This window comes from Carcharodon carcharias, chromosome 2 (genome assembly GCF_017639515.1).
Source record: "Carcharodon carcharias isolate sCarCar2 chromosome 2, sCarCar2.pri, whole genome shotgun sequence".
Classification (NCBI taxonomy): domain Eukaryota; kingdom Metazoa; phylum Chordata; class Chondrichthyes; order Lamniformes; family Lamnidae; genus Carcharodon; species Carcharodon carcharias.
The window spans coordinates 213,128,054-213,143,900 of NC_054468.1; the positions used below are offsets into that span (position 1 = coordinate 213,128,054).

At 43.9% G+C, this 15,847-nt stretch overlaps 1 protein-coding gene across 1 annotated transcript in view; it reads right to left on the reverse strand.

The window, feature by feature from the left end:
* The window catches only part of ryr2a (ryanodine receptor 2a (cardiac)), an 806,696-nt gene that overhangs the window by 95,681 nt on the left and 695,168 nt on the right, over positions 1 to 15,847 (reverse strand). Inside the window, exons 79-81 of the mRNA XM_041213076.1 lie at positions 15,350 to 15,449; positions 7,530 to 7,609; positions 4,177 to 4,253 (exon numbers count right to left, since the gene is read on the reverse strand). Of these exons, the coding sequence (XP_041069010.1) occupies positions 4,177 to 4,253; positions 7,530 to 7,609; positions 15,350 to 15,449 (257 nt within the window). The remainder of the gene's footprint in view (positions 1 to 4,176; positions 4,254 to 7,529; positions 7,610 to 15,349; positions 15,450 to 15,847) is intronic.

A 15,847-nucleotide genomic window follows, 5' to 3' on the forward strand; every position in this document is an offset into this window, starting at 1 on the left:
GAGGATCCTGCACCACATCATCCCTCTCTCAACACAACCGTGAGTGCTCTCTCTCCTGCTTTTGACTCTGCTGCCATGCAATAATTATCTCTACTTTTGTTCACAGGGAGCTCTGTCAAGCAACTGACACTCTCAGTCAGCCAGTCCCTCAGCTCCATCCAGGTCCTCACCTCCAGCCAAGAGGAGACCTCCTCCATTGAAGAGCTGGTAATAAGCAGCCTGGAAGACCCACAACAGCGCTTACCCCCATCCTCCACCAGCGCAGAGGCACACATCTCAGAGGGACATAGATCTGGAGTTGGCTTGGGTTCACAATCTACTGGTCACCACATGCATGTCCACAGCGCAGGGAGGCAGGCTCAGCTGAGCTCTCTGCCACCTAGAGGACTGCTGGGGATCAGGCATCTGTGAGGCCTGAGTCAGATGACGAGCCTCTGGATTTGGTCTTCCAACTCATCGTGGAGAATCAGCTGAGGCGGAGGAACATCACACAGAGCTTTTGGAAGGCCTCAACAAAGTGGCACACGAGTCAAAGGAATGCGTCCGCCTGCTCTCTGATGAAGTGATTCCCACATGTGCGTGCAAGGAGATCTCCATGGAAAGGATGACACAATAGAGACCCTGGTCCAGCAGAACGCATAGTTACACGCAGACCTGCACTCCACCGTGATAGCCATGGGTGAGTTCCTGCAGTGGCAACACGAGAGGGAAATGGGCACCTCAACATCCCTCCAGGTGTCCCTCCCCTTCAAGGAGTCAGGCCGGGGCCCTCGGGCACCCGAAGGGAGGAGGAGCGGCAATTGGACATCCCTGGGTCACCCACTCAGGAATCTCAGAGGCTGTCCTCTTCCCCTGAGTCCCCTTTGCCTGTCATCCCCTCAACCTCATCCTCTGCCACCCCAGAGGAAGCAGCTGGCCCACAGGAGGACAGCCAAAGCAAGCCGGGGCCCTCAAGGCCTCAGCTTTCTAGAGGACGTACACCAAAGTTATCAGAGGCAACAGGGCCAACCAGTACACAGACTGTCTCTGCCCCTGCTATAGATGTCAGGGCAGCACCTAGAAGAAGTGGTAGGCCTAGAAAAGTGAAGAAATTCAGATCACACGTGGTTGCACTGGTGAACACATTTTATTACTTTATAATCTGAAAATATATTCACTTTCACCAAATAACGTGTGATGTTGTCTTCAGCCTCATATACAGGCTTCATGTGTCCTCCCCATGCAACACCCGCCCACCCTCCCCCCCACCAACCAGCAGCAGCTGCATGCAGCCAGATCACAAGTGATGCTGGAGGGGGAAGTGTGTGTGTGTGGCAGGGCCTTTCAGAGCCTCAAGCAAGCACTCTCCCATGCACGTGAAGCCTTCATCCATCACACTCATCTTACTGTCCCGAACATTTTCAGTGCTGCCTGCAGAGGTTATCTTTCAGTTGTCCATCTGGGCTGTTCTGCACCTCCACCTACCCACTGATCGCACTCCCATGCAGCACCAGTGCTCATACAACACAAGGTTCTGCTCACTTTTGATTTATGAAAAATGGTAGTTGTCACGTTTCTGCTCAGCTCCCCCAGTCACCCATGTCCTATCCCCCATCACTGCTAACCCCCAGCAGCACCTTCTGCCTCCCTGCCGTCACCTACCACCTGAGCTCCTTTCTTTCCAGGATGTCCAGGTGAACGTGCACATTCCCTACCCCCATCCCCATCCACATTGACCTCCCTGACTTTCTCCTTCTCACCCTCAGGGTTCATGTCTGCCTCTGAGTCTCCGCCAACCGCCCTCGTCATCCTTTCTACCACTACCATCGCACCCTCACCCTTCCAGCTCACTCTGCCCCCTCTCATGCTCACCATTCCCTCCTACCATGCCTCCTACCATTCCCTCAGTTCGCTCCCCAGGATACAGTCATTGACTCCGCAGACCCCTCCTTGCATGTTCACACGGAAATCCCCCCATTTTACTCCCTCCTCCACCCTTACTCCCTTCTCCCCCGAGACTTCTTCCTTCCCCTGGACTCATTCTACCCTCCGAACTACTTCCTCCCACTGGACTCCTTCCTATCCCCCAGACTCCTTCCCCTTTTTGAATTTCTTCCGACCGCAGACCCCTTCCCTTTCTGATCTCCATCCTCCCCCCGGACTCGTTCACCTCTCCGACCTCCTTTCCCCCCTCCGAAATCCTTCCCTTACACGTTCCTCCCCCCCTTTAAGTCCACCTCCCTACTTGCTGCATTCCCCCCCCAATTACATCCTCCTCTCCCATACTCCCTCCTCCCCCTCCCAACCTCACACCCCCAACACCTCCTTCCCACCCCCAAATCTCACCACCCCCCCCCCCACCCCCTGTAAATTCAGCAATTTCATAAAAATCACAGGGACATTAAACACGAGGTGTAGTTGTCATGAAGTTAACCTCAGATTGGTGTAAATCGGGCAGCTATTTGGTGATTTGCAATTCTTGGGGCAGGATTTTACATGTCGGCGAGCGGAGGCGGGGCCCGCTCGCCGACGCGTAAAATGACGCACAGTGATGTCGGGGGGAACTCCTGATGTCACCGCACCCCATTTAAATTCTCAAGTGGGCGGGGGCGCAGTGAAATCAGCTGTGCGCCCGCCGACCTGTCAATGGCCAATTGAGGCCATTGACAGAGTCAATTAAGCAATTAGTGGAGCCCAGGCACGAATTAGAAAAAACATGAAACCTCATCCACGGGTGGGATGAGGTTCCATGTAGGTTTTTAAAAATTTTAACAGAGTTTTTGTGAAGATTATGGACATAGTCACATGAGGGAACATGTTAGGCAAATTTTATTTTTATTTTTCTATTTTTAGGACTTTTACATTTACAGCCAATCTCCCTGAGGCTGCACTTAGCACAGGAAGCGCTTCTGTGCGGACGTCACGCTTGGCAGGCCTTAATTGGCCCACCCATGTAAAATGGCACTGCGCCTGATCGGAAGCGTGCCTGTGCACGCCCGCCCTTCAACTTCGCCCCCGACAGGGGTAAAATTCAGCCCTTGGGCTATTTCTTCCTTGCCACAAATTACCAGTCAATTTGCACATTAATAAAAGCGTGCATTATGCACATGCTGTTATTTTATTTAGTGAATTCTAGTCCCATAAATAAGTGTTTGAAACCAAACAGCTGCTATTGTCTGACCACCTGGGAAGAAATCTTAAGGAAATTCCTCAGATTACGGGGTACAGATCTTCCAAATATGCCGCCAAAATTAAATGAAAGCAAAAACCAGGAACTCCATTAAGAATTAAACACTGCATTCTCAAACCATTCACCTGAGGCTACCTTCTGGAGCTACATGTGCAAAAATGCTCAGTTGGTGAGTTCATTAGCAACCTGTGAAGTCAAATTTAACTAAAGCTGGATGTTTTTAAAATTTATTCTTTTATGGGATGTGAGTATCACGGGCAAGGCCAGCATTTGTTGCCCATCCCTAATTGCCCTTCAACTGAGTGACTGGCTAGGTCATTTCAGAGGGCGGTTAAGAGTCAACCACATTGCTGGATCTGGAGTCACATGGGCCAGGCCAGGTAAGGACAGCAGATTTCCTTCTCTAAAAGACATTAGTGAACGAGATGGGTTTTTTTTTTAACAACAGTCGATGATAGTTTCATGGTCACTATGGACTAGCTTAAAATTCCAGATTTATTAACTAAATTTAAATTTAATCCTACCCCTCCTTCTGGTACCAGACCCTAAGAGGGCATTGGAAACCATGGGCTTCCAATGGTTTAGTCCCTGATTATTGTTGGCAAAACATTGAAATGGTTTTCCGTTGCCTTCTGCAGCATGGCTGCCTATAGGAAATATTGGAAGGATTTACAGGCTGATCATCACGTTATGAACGCACCTTCCGTGGCCATCAAGCCCCACTCCAGGACTTGAACCTAGAGCTTCCAACTCAGAGGTAAGGATGCTACCACTGGACCACAACACCCTTATCATATGTATACATACACACGCACACATGTGTGCACACACGTATTTGCACACAGGGTATATGTATATTGTATATTCAACATATATTCAATTCTGAAACATATTCTGAATACCATAATAATCAAGAGCTTAAAAATTAAAAAATGATATAAAGAAGTTATGAAATCCCTCTTTGTGGAATAAAGTATTAACTGGAGTAGGACATGTGGTACTCTCACCTGCATGACTGCATGAGACCCGCAAGGCTCTGAAAGAAACCCACATCCTTCTTCTCTTTGAGACAGTCAAGCATTTTCTGTAGAAGATGAAAAGCAGGCATCATGTGATGGATTATTGGCTACAAGTCATAGTTTTAACCTGTACTGAATAACATTTCCTATTATAGTCCACCATATTCAAAGGGGCATGACGTTATAGTTGGAAGGGTCTTCTGTGTATAAGGGGTATATTCACCTTGAAGGAGTGCAATGATGATCCACCTGAATGATATCACGCTTCCAAGGGTTAGATTAGCTGGAGGGAACACATAAACTAGACTTGTATTGCTTTCAGTATAGGTGATGGGATGATTTGATTGAGGTTTGTATTGAGGTTAGGAGTTTCAAAGGAACTAAAAGAGTAGATGGAGAGAAACATTTGCTGCTGGTGGGGGAAGTCAAGGACTAAGGTACATAATCTTAAAATCAGAACCAGGCCATTCAAGAGAGAAGTTAGGAAACGCTTTTTCACATAAAAGGGGATAGAAGTGTGGAACTCTTGCACACAAAGCCATAGGTGCTAGTTCAAAAAATAATCAAAAATCTGAGATTCATACATTTTTACAGCCAACGATACAGGAGAATCTGGAACCAAGGCTAGTGGATGGAGTTAGAATACAGATTAGCAATTACCTTACTGAATACCTCAATGAGTGGGAAGGGCTGAATGGTCAACTCCTGTTCCTGCATACCGTTTGTGACTTGAGCCTGCAAAGAGCTAATGGGCCAGATTTTCAAAGTGGGGTCGGGAACCCGAGACCCGGATGAACGCCGGGTCCTGACCCTGCGCTCGAGCTCCGTCGGTCTTGTGATGCTATTTTAAAATGCAATTGGCCTATATGGTGAGGATGTGAGCTTGGCACCAAACTAGAGGCATCAAGCGCCTCCAGAAGGCAAGAGCTGGCTGTCTGGCCAGTGGCAAAAGGTCATGCTGGGGGTTGCTGCTGCCTTGTCAATTAGAGCAGGCAGCTCCTCGAGGTGTAACACGGCAAAAAGCGGCTAAAGACAGAAGTTTAGGAGCAGCATCCATGCTGGCACCCACTGGACCCAGAGATTAGATTTAACAACTGATGAAAAGCAATTTACTAGGGTCCCGCAACAAACCCGACAGCTGTGCCCAAATATGCACAGGATTGTTGGGCTGGCCGGTAAAACATTGAAAAATTCCAATCTCAAAATTACAGGCCCTTTAATGGGGTCCTTAATGAGTTTAAGGGGCTGTTAACTGGTGGTGACCGATCTACCGCCCCCCCCACCCTCGCCCCCCCCCCCAACCACCCTCCAACCAACCCCCAATCAGCCCTTTGAAAATTCAAAACTGTCCCGGAGGCATTAGGATCCCAAGACGAACTCTTGGGTCCACGGTTTTTAATTCCTGCCCACAGTGGGTCCCGCACCCATGGCCCTTTGGAAATCCAGCCCAACCCGTTTATATGGCATTCCTCTGACACTTTATGACAAGAGTGAACCTTTTTGCTATCCTACTGTAGAGATTCAACATGGTGTTAGAAAGGTTGAGAACAACAATGCAAACTTGCATTTATAATAATATTAATCCTTTTATTAAGGATTGTTAAAAGGGTTTGTGACAGCATTATTCTGGCTTAATAGTACAGTTTGCTTAAATAAATCTTGAAAGAATGGCAAGAGTAAACTTCAAACATAAATTAATAGACTAGTGACAAGGCCATCAGCTATGCCATTACATCTGGTTTAAGTTGTGACTATACAGTGCAAAAAATCACGATAGGCTGGATTTTCACGACTGAGGTGGGTAGCTCGAGTTGGGGAATTTCCTGACTCAGCAGACCTGATTAGACACAATTAGACACACTTTCCCCTCCAGGAGGGTGCAGGGGTAGAAGAGTTGGACCCACTAACCCCAGAAGCAGATGGTAGGTGGCTATGGAGGTGGGTGAGTGCTAATTAAAAACCTCAGATCATGGCACTTATATAGACCTTATCCACGTTTATGTCTTCTCCATCACTTCAGAACTCTCACATTGCGGGTTTGGGTGATTGGACCAGCCAGAATTGTGTTTGTTTGAACTCAGTACTACTTTCAAATGATCCTGCGGAGTTTGCATTTCCTGTCTGAGTGATTCATGCCCTGTCCCCTTTCCTCACCAGCGAAATGGCAGACTTGTTGAATAATTTGTATCAGCCTTCACAGTAGAAGATGAGAATAATATACCTGGCATTCCATGAAAACTGATAATGAATCCAGGTCTAGAACTCATTAAAGTTAACATGTGCAAGAAAACAACATTAGAAAAATTAATGATGCCAAAGACCTACAAATCCTCAAGACCTGATAATTTTCAGCTCAAGTTTTTAAAGGAAATAGTTGAGGAAATTGCAAACGATTTGGTCACAATCTTCCAAAGTTCTCCATATTCAGGAACTGTCCCTTTAGGCTGAAAAACTTATTTAAGAAAGGTAAGAGAAAGATTCCATAACCTGTCAGTCTGCCGTCTGTTGTGAGGGAGTTATTGGAATCTATGATTAAGGACAAAGTGACTGAGCACGTAGAGACATTTGAGCTGATTAGGCAGACAGCCAAATACAGAGGGCTGTTCAATCAGTTGATAACACTCCTGCCTCTGAGCCAGAAAGCCCTGGATTTAAGTCCCACTGTAGGACCTGATGGTCATGGAAGGGGTGTTTACGGTGTCGTTCAACAGGTTGTTGTTCATCCTTCAAATCCTCCTTACACTTCACATCATTCTCCAAGGGCAGATAAGAATGTGAAGTTATGTAAAACAAACAAGAGAGGGCCAATGTGGATTTACAAAGGGTAGGTCAAGTGCAACAAAGCATGCTAAACTGTTTGTGGAAATAAATGAATAGACAGGGGAATGTCTATAGATGCAGTTTGTATAGACTTCTAGAAAGCCTTTGATGAGGTTCCACCTCAGAGACTATGAGCTAATATTAAAGCTCATGGTATTCAAGACAAAGTTCTGAGATTTATTAGATGATAGAAGACAGAATAGTCACAATGGGTACGTACTCCAATTGGGAGGAAGCAATGAACAGTGTCTTGGAAGGATCCATGCTGGAGCTTCAGTGATTCACTATGTTACTTAATGACTTAGAATGTGCAATAGAGAGCCAAATGTCTAAGTTTGCTGATGACACCAAGAATGATGGCATAGTTAGGAGTGTAAACAGGAGCACACATTTACAAAGATGCATTGATAATGTGAGTAGGCAAGCTGTGGCAGATGAATTTCATTGCAGCTAAGTGTAAGATTATCCATCTGATACAGATTCATCATCAGTCCCTTGTTTTTATATTCACTCTAACCAACCTGCTGAACTATTGAGTTCCCGCCATTTAGAATAGCGATCCCAAGCTTCAGAGTGGATGCAACCATCGGTCCCATTTCACCTAAGGTAAATGAAAGCAATTACTAAATACATTTGTTTGCAAACCCATTTTAAACAAAGGTAGACACATCATGGGTCAGCTAATCAGTAATGTGATAAATTAGCTAGCAATATTCCTAAGCTTCATTCCCGTACTTTTAAGTGGCAACTATATCAATAATAAACATTTCATCTCTGGGCAATCGTAAACAACAATGCCAGTGGATTCAAACAATGCAGGTGCAACAAAATAGCAACAACTATATGGGTGAAATGAACAATCCCACCAAGGCTTTTGTGATTAATCTAACATAAGGATTTCCAAGATCACCAAATTTTCTTACCGCAGGGATCTCACTCAGCAAAGTAGTAAAATGTCCTGTGCTGCTGCAGCAATTTAAAGGAAAGGGAAGAAAAATTCTCTCTGCCAAATGACACAGGGCAAAGATCTGGGTGGCAGAAAAATTCAGCAACCAAGAAAATGGACAACAAAATGGGTAACAAAAGAACTGAAAGAGAATAAACAATACAAAAACTGAAAAAACAGCAAAAAAAAGGAAAAAATATTGATATGCCTTTAAGATTTTCCTTCCATATCCAACATACTGTACTTTAATGATGCTGCCAGAACTGCTGAATTTTTCTAGATATTTTCATTTTTGTTATGGATTTCCAGTATCCGCAGTTTTTTGCTTTTATCTATACTGTACTTTAATGCTCCGTTTAAATGGACAGAACTTAGTCTGAATGGAATTTTCATCAGAATTTAGGAAAACATTCCTTGTAGCCCTTGACTTTTATTTGCTTGCAATATGCACATTTAATAATATTCTTAGTCATAGTCATAGGGTCATTGAGGTCTAACAGCACAGAAAACGTCCCTACGGCCCATCGAGTCTGCACCAGTCAAACAAGTACCTAACTATTCTAATCCCATTTTCCAGCACGAGGCCCATAGCCTTGTATGCCATGGAATCACAAATGCACATCCAAGTACTTCTTAAATATTATGAGGGTTTCTGCCTCTACCACCCTTTCAGGCAGTGAGTTCCAGATTCCCACCACCCTCAGTGAAAAAATTCTTCCTCACATCCCCTCTAAACCTCCTGCCCCTTACCTTAAATCTATACCCCCTGGTTATTGATCCCTCCACCAAGGGGAAAAGTTCCTTTCTTTCTACCCTATCTATGGCCCTCATCATTTTATACACCTCAATCATGTCCCCCCTCAATCTCCTCTGCTCCAGTGAAAATAACCCCAGTCGATGCAATCTCTCTTCAAAACTAAAACTCTCCAGCCCAGGCAATATCCTGGTGAATCTCCTCTGCGCTCTCTCTAGTGCAATCACATTCTTCCTATAATGCGGATGCCAGAACTGCACGCAATACTCGAGCTGTGGCCTAACCAGCGTTTTATACAGTTCCAGCATAACCTCCCTGCTCTTATATTCTATGCCTCGGCTAATAAAGGCAAGTATCCCATATGCCTTTACCTACCTGTCCCGCTACATTAAGAGACTGGTGGACATGCACACCAAGGTCCCTCTGAACTTTGGTATTTCCCAGGGTCATCCCATTCATCATGTATTCCCATGCCTTGTTTGTCCTGCCCAAGTGCATCATCACACATTTATCTGGATTAAATTCTATTTGCCACTGATCAGCCCATCTGACCAGCCCGTCTATATCCTCCTGTAATCTAATGCTATCCTCCTCACTATTTATCATCCCATCAATTTTCGTGTCATCCGCGAACTTACTGATCAACCTTCCTACATTCAAGTCTAAATCGTTTATGTATACCACAAACAGCAAGGGACCCAACACCGATCCCTGTGAAATCCCACTGGACACAGGCATCCAGTCACAAAAACATCCCTGGGCCATCACCCTCTGCTTCTTGCCACTCAGCCAATTCTGGACCCAATTTGCCATGGATCCCATGGGCTCTTACCTTCGTTATCAGTCTCCTATGTGCGACCTTATCAAAAGCCTTACTGAAGTCCAAGTAGACTATGTCAAATGCATTGCCCTCATCTACACACCTGGTCATCTCTTCGAAAAATTCAATCAAATTGGTCAGACATGACCTCCCTTAACAAAACCATGCTGACTGTACTTGATTAATCCCTGCCTCTCCAAGTGTAGGTTAATTCTGTCCCTCAGAATTGCTTCCAATTGTTTCCCCACCACTGAGGTTAGACTGACTGGCCTGTAGTTCCCTGGTTTATCCCTTCCTCCTTTCTTGAATAATATTTCCACATTGGCTGTCCTCCAGTCCTCTGGCACCTTTCCTGTGGCCAGGGATGTATTGAAAATTGTTGCCAGCGCCCCTGCTATTTCCTCCCTTGCCTCACTCAACAGCCTGGGATACATTTCATCTGGGCCTGAAGATTTATCTACTTTTAAGCCTGTCAGACCGCTTAGAACCTTCTCCCTTTCTATGCTAATTTATTTAATTACATCACAGTCCTTCTGCCTAATTTCCATACCCACGTCGTCCCTCTCACTTGAGAACACCGACACAAAGTATTCATATAGAACCCTACCTACGTCTTCTGGCTCCACACACAAATTACCACAATAGTCCTTAATGGGCCCTGCTGTTTCCCTATTTATCCTCTTACTCTTAATGTACATGTAAAATAACTTTGGATTTTCCTTTATTTTACCTGCCAATGTTTTTTCATGCCCCCTTTTTGCTCTCCTAATTTCCTTTTTCAGTTCCCCCCTACACATTCTACACTCCTTTAGGGCTCCGCTCTTTTGAGCCCTCGGTATTTGCCATAATCCTCCCTTTTTCTCTTTATCCAATCTTATATATCCATTGACATCCAGGGTTCCCTGGATTTGTTGCTCTGACCCTTTATCTTTACCGGAATATGTTAGCCCTGTACTCTCCCTATTTCCTTCTTGAATGAGTCCCACTGGTCTGACGCAGATTTACCGAAGAGTAGCTGCTCCCAGTCCACTCTGGCCGAATCATATCTGATCTTATTAAAATCGGCCTTCCCCCAATTTAGAACTCTGATTTCTGGCCCATCCTTGTCCTTTTCCATAACAACCTTGAATTTAATGGAGTTATGATCACTGTCGGCAAAATGCTCTCCCACTGATACCTCTACCACTTGCCCAGCTTCATTTCCTAAAATTAAGTCCAGGACCGCCCCCTCTCTTGTAGGACCTTCTACATTGTGGCCTACGTATTTCTTCCAAATCCTTTAGTCATTAATGATCAAACCGCCATAGGGCTTAACAGCCGCAGAGATCAGAAAGGATCGTGAGAGATTCTGCTTCTTGGTCCCCACATCATGCTGATGGAATTGATTCATTCTTCACAGAAGAATCAGCACAGAGCACTTTGTAAGGCACACAGTGTACCTTGAATAATGACCACCTGACTGTCAGAGAACGAGAGGCAATATTGCCCCAATCTTTATTGTGGAGCATTTCCAAACTGCAGGGAGGAGGTTTTGTCTGGGCAGCTTTTCCTGAATGCAACTTCTTTTTCATTGTCATTGTCATTTTTTTCAAAGAGTCCGGAATATTTCTCATAAATGCTCATTGTCCTTGATTATCCCATTCATCTCTAAATGCTAACTAATCCTATTTTAAAATTGTGCTTACAGCCATGTGGTTTCTTTCAAATGAAGTTTGAATATAAAGGAACAGTCAGCAAAAGATATAAAAGAACGCCAGATGTATCAGGTTAAGTTAGAATATGTTTCCTGTGTGGGAAATCCCATACAAACAATGACATAATTAAGGCTGCCAATGTCAAGTTCAATCTTAACTAACAATCTGGTCGCCATTACAGAGACATGGCTGCAGGATGACATAGATTGACACCTGAAGGACAGGGAGCCAGGGAAAGGTGAAGGCCTGGCTCTGTTAATTAATGAAGGTACGAGCACAAAAGAGAGGGGTGACCTAAGTTCAGGAAACCAGGATGTAGAAGCAGTTTGGGCAGAGATGAAAAAAGATAAACACATGAAATTACGGGTGGGAGTGGTGTACAGCCCCCCCTAACAGTAACCATATGGTAGGACAGGGTATAAAGGAAGAAATAATGGGAGCTTGTCAGAAAGGTACAACGATAATCATGAGGGATCTTAATCTACATATAGACTGGAAAAATCAGATGGGCAAAGATAGCCTAGATGATGGATTCATAAAATGTTTTTGGGATAGTTTCTTATAACCAGCACATTCTGTCACCAATCAAAGAGCAGGCTAAACTGTGCAATGAGATAGGATTAATTAATGACCTCAAATTGAAGATGCCCCAAGGTAGTTGAGATCATAATACGATTGAATTTTACATTCAGTTTGAGGGAGAGAAGAGTGGGTTCAAGACCAATATTTTAAACTTAAATAAGGGCAATTATGACGGCATGAAAGTAGAGCTAGCTAAAGTGAACTGGCAAATTAGGTTAAAGGATAGGTCAGTGGAGATGCAGAGGCAGACCTTTAAGGGGATATTTCAGAATACACAGAATAGATCCATTCTAACAAAAAAGACAGGTTCTAAGGGTGGGCTTGCCATCTGTGATTAACTAAAAAAGTTAAAGATAGTATCAAACTTAAAGAAAAAGCATATAATTGTGCAAAGATGGGTGGCAGGTCAGAGATTGGTCAGAATATATAAAACAGCAAAGAATGCCTTTGAATGATTAATGAGGAGAAAAGAATTAGAGTCTGAGAGAAAAATAGCTAGAAATATGAAGACAGTAAAAAATTCTATAGATGTTTTAAAAAAAGTCAGCAAAGTGAGCGTAAGTCCTGTAAAAAATGAGTCTGGGGAATTAATAGTGAAAAATAAAGAGATGGCAGATGAACAAGCATTTTGCACTGTCCTTCACTATAGAGGATATAAGTAAGATTCCAGAAATAGCTGTAAATCAGGAAATGGAAGGGAGGGAGGAATTCAAGAAAATTACAATCACCAGGGAAGTGGTACTGAGCAAATTGTTGGTGCTGCGGGTGACAAGTCCCGGGGACCTGATGGACTTCATGCTAGGGTCTTAAAAGAAGTGGCTAATGAGATAGTTGAAGAATTGGTTCTAATTTTCCAAAATTCCCTAGATTCGGGGAAGGTTCAATTAGATTGGAAAATAGTGAATGTAACTCCTTTATTCAAAATGGGAGGGAGACAGAAAGCAGGAATCTGCAGGTCAGTTAGCTTAACATCAGTCTTGGGGAATTGTTAGAAACTATTATTAAAGACATCATAGCAAGGCACTTCGAAAAATTCAAGGTAATCAGGCAGAGTCAACATGGTTTTATGAGAAGGAAGTCATGGTTAGCCAATTTACTGGAGTTCTTTGAAGAAGTCACATGTGCTGTGGATAAAGGGGAACCAGTGGATGTACTGTACCTAGTTTTCCAGAAGGCATTTGATAAGGTGCCACATCAAAGGTTATTGCGGAAAATAAAAGCACACGGTGTAAGGGTTAACATATTGGAATGGATGGAAGATTGACTAGCTAACAGGAAACAGAGAGTAGGCATAAATGGGTCATTTTCTGGTTGGCAAGAGGTAATGAGTGCTACAAGGTTCAGTGCTAGGACCTCAACTTATTACAATTTATATAAATGACTTGGATGAAGCGACTGAACGTATGGTTGCTAAATTTGTTGATGAGATACAGATGGATAGGAAAGTAAATTTTGATGAGTACATAAGGGGGCTACAAAGGGCTATAGATAGGTTAGGTGATTGGGCAAAGATCTGGCAAATGGAGCATAATGTGGGAAAATGTGAAATTGTCCATTTTGGCAAGAAGAATAAAAAAGAAGCATATTAACTAAATGGTGAGAGACTACAGAGCTCTGAGATGCAGCGGGATCTGGGTCTCCTCGTGCATGAATCGCAAAAGGTTAGTATGCAGGTATAGCAAGTAATTAGGAAAGCTAACAGAATGTTATCCTTTATTGAGGGGGGAATTGAATAAAATGTAGGGAGGTTAGCTTCAGTTATATAGGGCATTGGTGAGACCACATCTGGAGTACTGTGGACACTATTCAACAAAGAACAAAGAAAAGTACAGCACAGGAACAGGCCCTTCGGCCCTCCGAGCCTGCGCTGGTCACATTGCCCGCAACTAAAACATTTTGCACTTCGGGGGTCCGTATCCCTCTATTCCCATCCTATTCATGTATTTGTCAAGCTGCCTCTTAAACACCACTAGCGTACTTGCTTCCACCACCTCCTCCGGCAGCAAATTCCAAACACTCACCACCCTCTGCGTAAAAAACTTGCCCCGCACATCACCTTTATAGTTTTCTCCTCTCACCTTAAAACGATGTCCCCTAGTAATTGACTCTTCCACCCTGGGAAAAAGCTTCTGACTCTCTACTCTGTCTATGCCACTCATAATTTTGTAAACTTCTATCAAGTCGCCCCTCAATCTCCATCGCTCTAGTAAGAACAATACGAATTTCTCCAACCCCTCCTCATAGCTAATAACCTCCAGACCAGGCAACATCCTAGGAAACCTCCTCTGCACCCTCTCCAATGCCTCCATATCCTTCTGGTAATGTGGTGACCAGAATTGCAAGCAATATTCCAAGCGTGGCCTAACCAGGGTTCTATACAGCTGCAGCATGACTTCCCAGCTTTTATACTCAACACCCCTGCCAATGAAGGCAAGCATGCTATATGCCTTCCTGACTACCTTATCCACCTGCGTTGCCACTTTCAGTGACCTGTGGACCTGTACACCCAGATCCCCCTGCCCGTCGATGCACTTAATGGTTCTGCCATTTACTGTATAATTCCTGCCTGTATTAGATCTTCCAAAATGCATTACCTCGCATTTGTCCAGATTAAACTCCATCTGCCATTTCTCCGCCCAAGTCTCCAACCGATCTATATCCCGTTGTATCTTTTGGCAATCCTCTTCACCATCAGCAACTCCTCCAACCTTAGTGCCGTCTGCAAACTTACTAATTATTGGTCTCCTTATTGCAAACTTACTAATATTGGTCTCCTTATTTAAAGAAGGATGTAAATGCTTTGCAAGCAGTTCGGAGAAGGTTTACTAGACTAATACCTGGAATAAGAGGGGTGTCTTAAGAGGAAAGGTGGACAGGGTAGGCTTGTATCCACTGGAGTTTAGAAGAGTAAGAGGCAACTTAATTGAAGTATATAAGATCCAGGGTAGATGTGGAAAGGATGTTTCCTCTTTTGGGGGAATAAAGAACGAGGGGCCACTGTTTAAAAATAAGTGGTCACCCATTTAAGACAGAAGTTAGGAGAATTTTTTTCACTCAGAGTCGTGAGTCTTCAGAACTCTCTTTCTTGAAAGGTGGTGCAAGCAGACTCTTTGAATATTTTTGAGGAAGGGGTAGATAGATTCTTGATAAACAAGGGTGTGAAAAGTTATTGGGTGTAGGTGGGAATGTGGAGTTGAGGTTACAATCAGATCAGCCATGATCTTATTGAATGGCAGAGCAGGCTTGAAGGGCCAATTGGCCTACGCCTGCTCCTAATTCATACGTTCACAAAAATGCTTAATTTTTGTCATGGTTTACAACTAGATTATCCATTTCTCTCAGAGCAGGCATGATGTATATTTTTATTTTAAATGTCTAGTCTTCTTCAATGAACATAAGTTCTATTTGCTGAATCTCCATTCATAACTCAGGGAGCCATTACCCTTTAAACTAATATATTAATATCCTTCGAAGGCAGGTTGCTTGGAACAGCTCTGGTTGAAGGTAAGTCTTTATTATGCAGTGAAGCTCTGTGCAACTCTTACCTTTGCTGGCACTGATCATCTGCAGAACCATCTCGGCAGCACCTCGGTCATGGAGTCTCGCTTGCTGATACAGAAGCTTTTGTTTCTCCATTTCCTTCTCCTAAAGAGAAAAGGTAAGTAAATGAATGGAGGTAAACTAAGCATTTCCTTTTCTCCAACAAGAGGATCTTTTGGTTTTTAAACCTAGGGCTCTATGCTAACTTCTCAGGCCGTGCAGATTTGAGGCCTAACACTGGAATTTCAACTTTGCTGTTACCTGTATACAGTCCATCTTTGCAGAATGCTGACAAAAGATGTCAAGGCATCTGCTTTACCATTTTTGAACAGTGTTACTAGTTTCTTCAACCATCTTAAAGCTGAAGTATCCTTTTTTTGAGGAGATTGCACAATCATTAAATGGATCCAAAATAAAGCCCTTTCTAGCAGGAATCTGGCGTTCTCTTTCGGTCCTGTAAAGGATGTCGAACAACACAAGCTTTCACAGAGTGGAACAGAAAA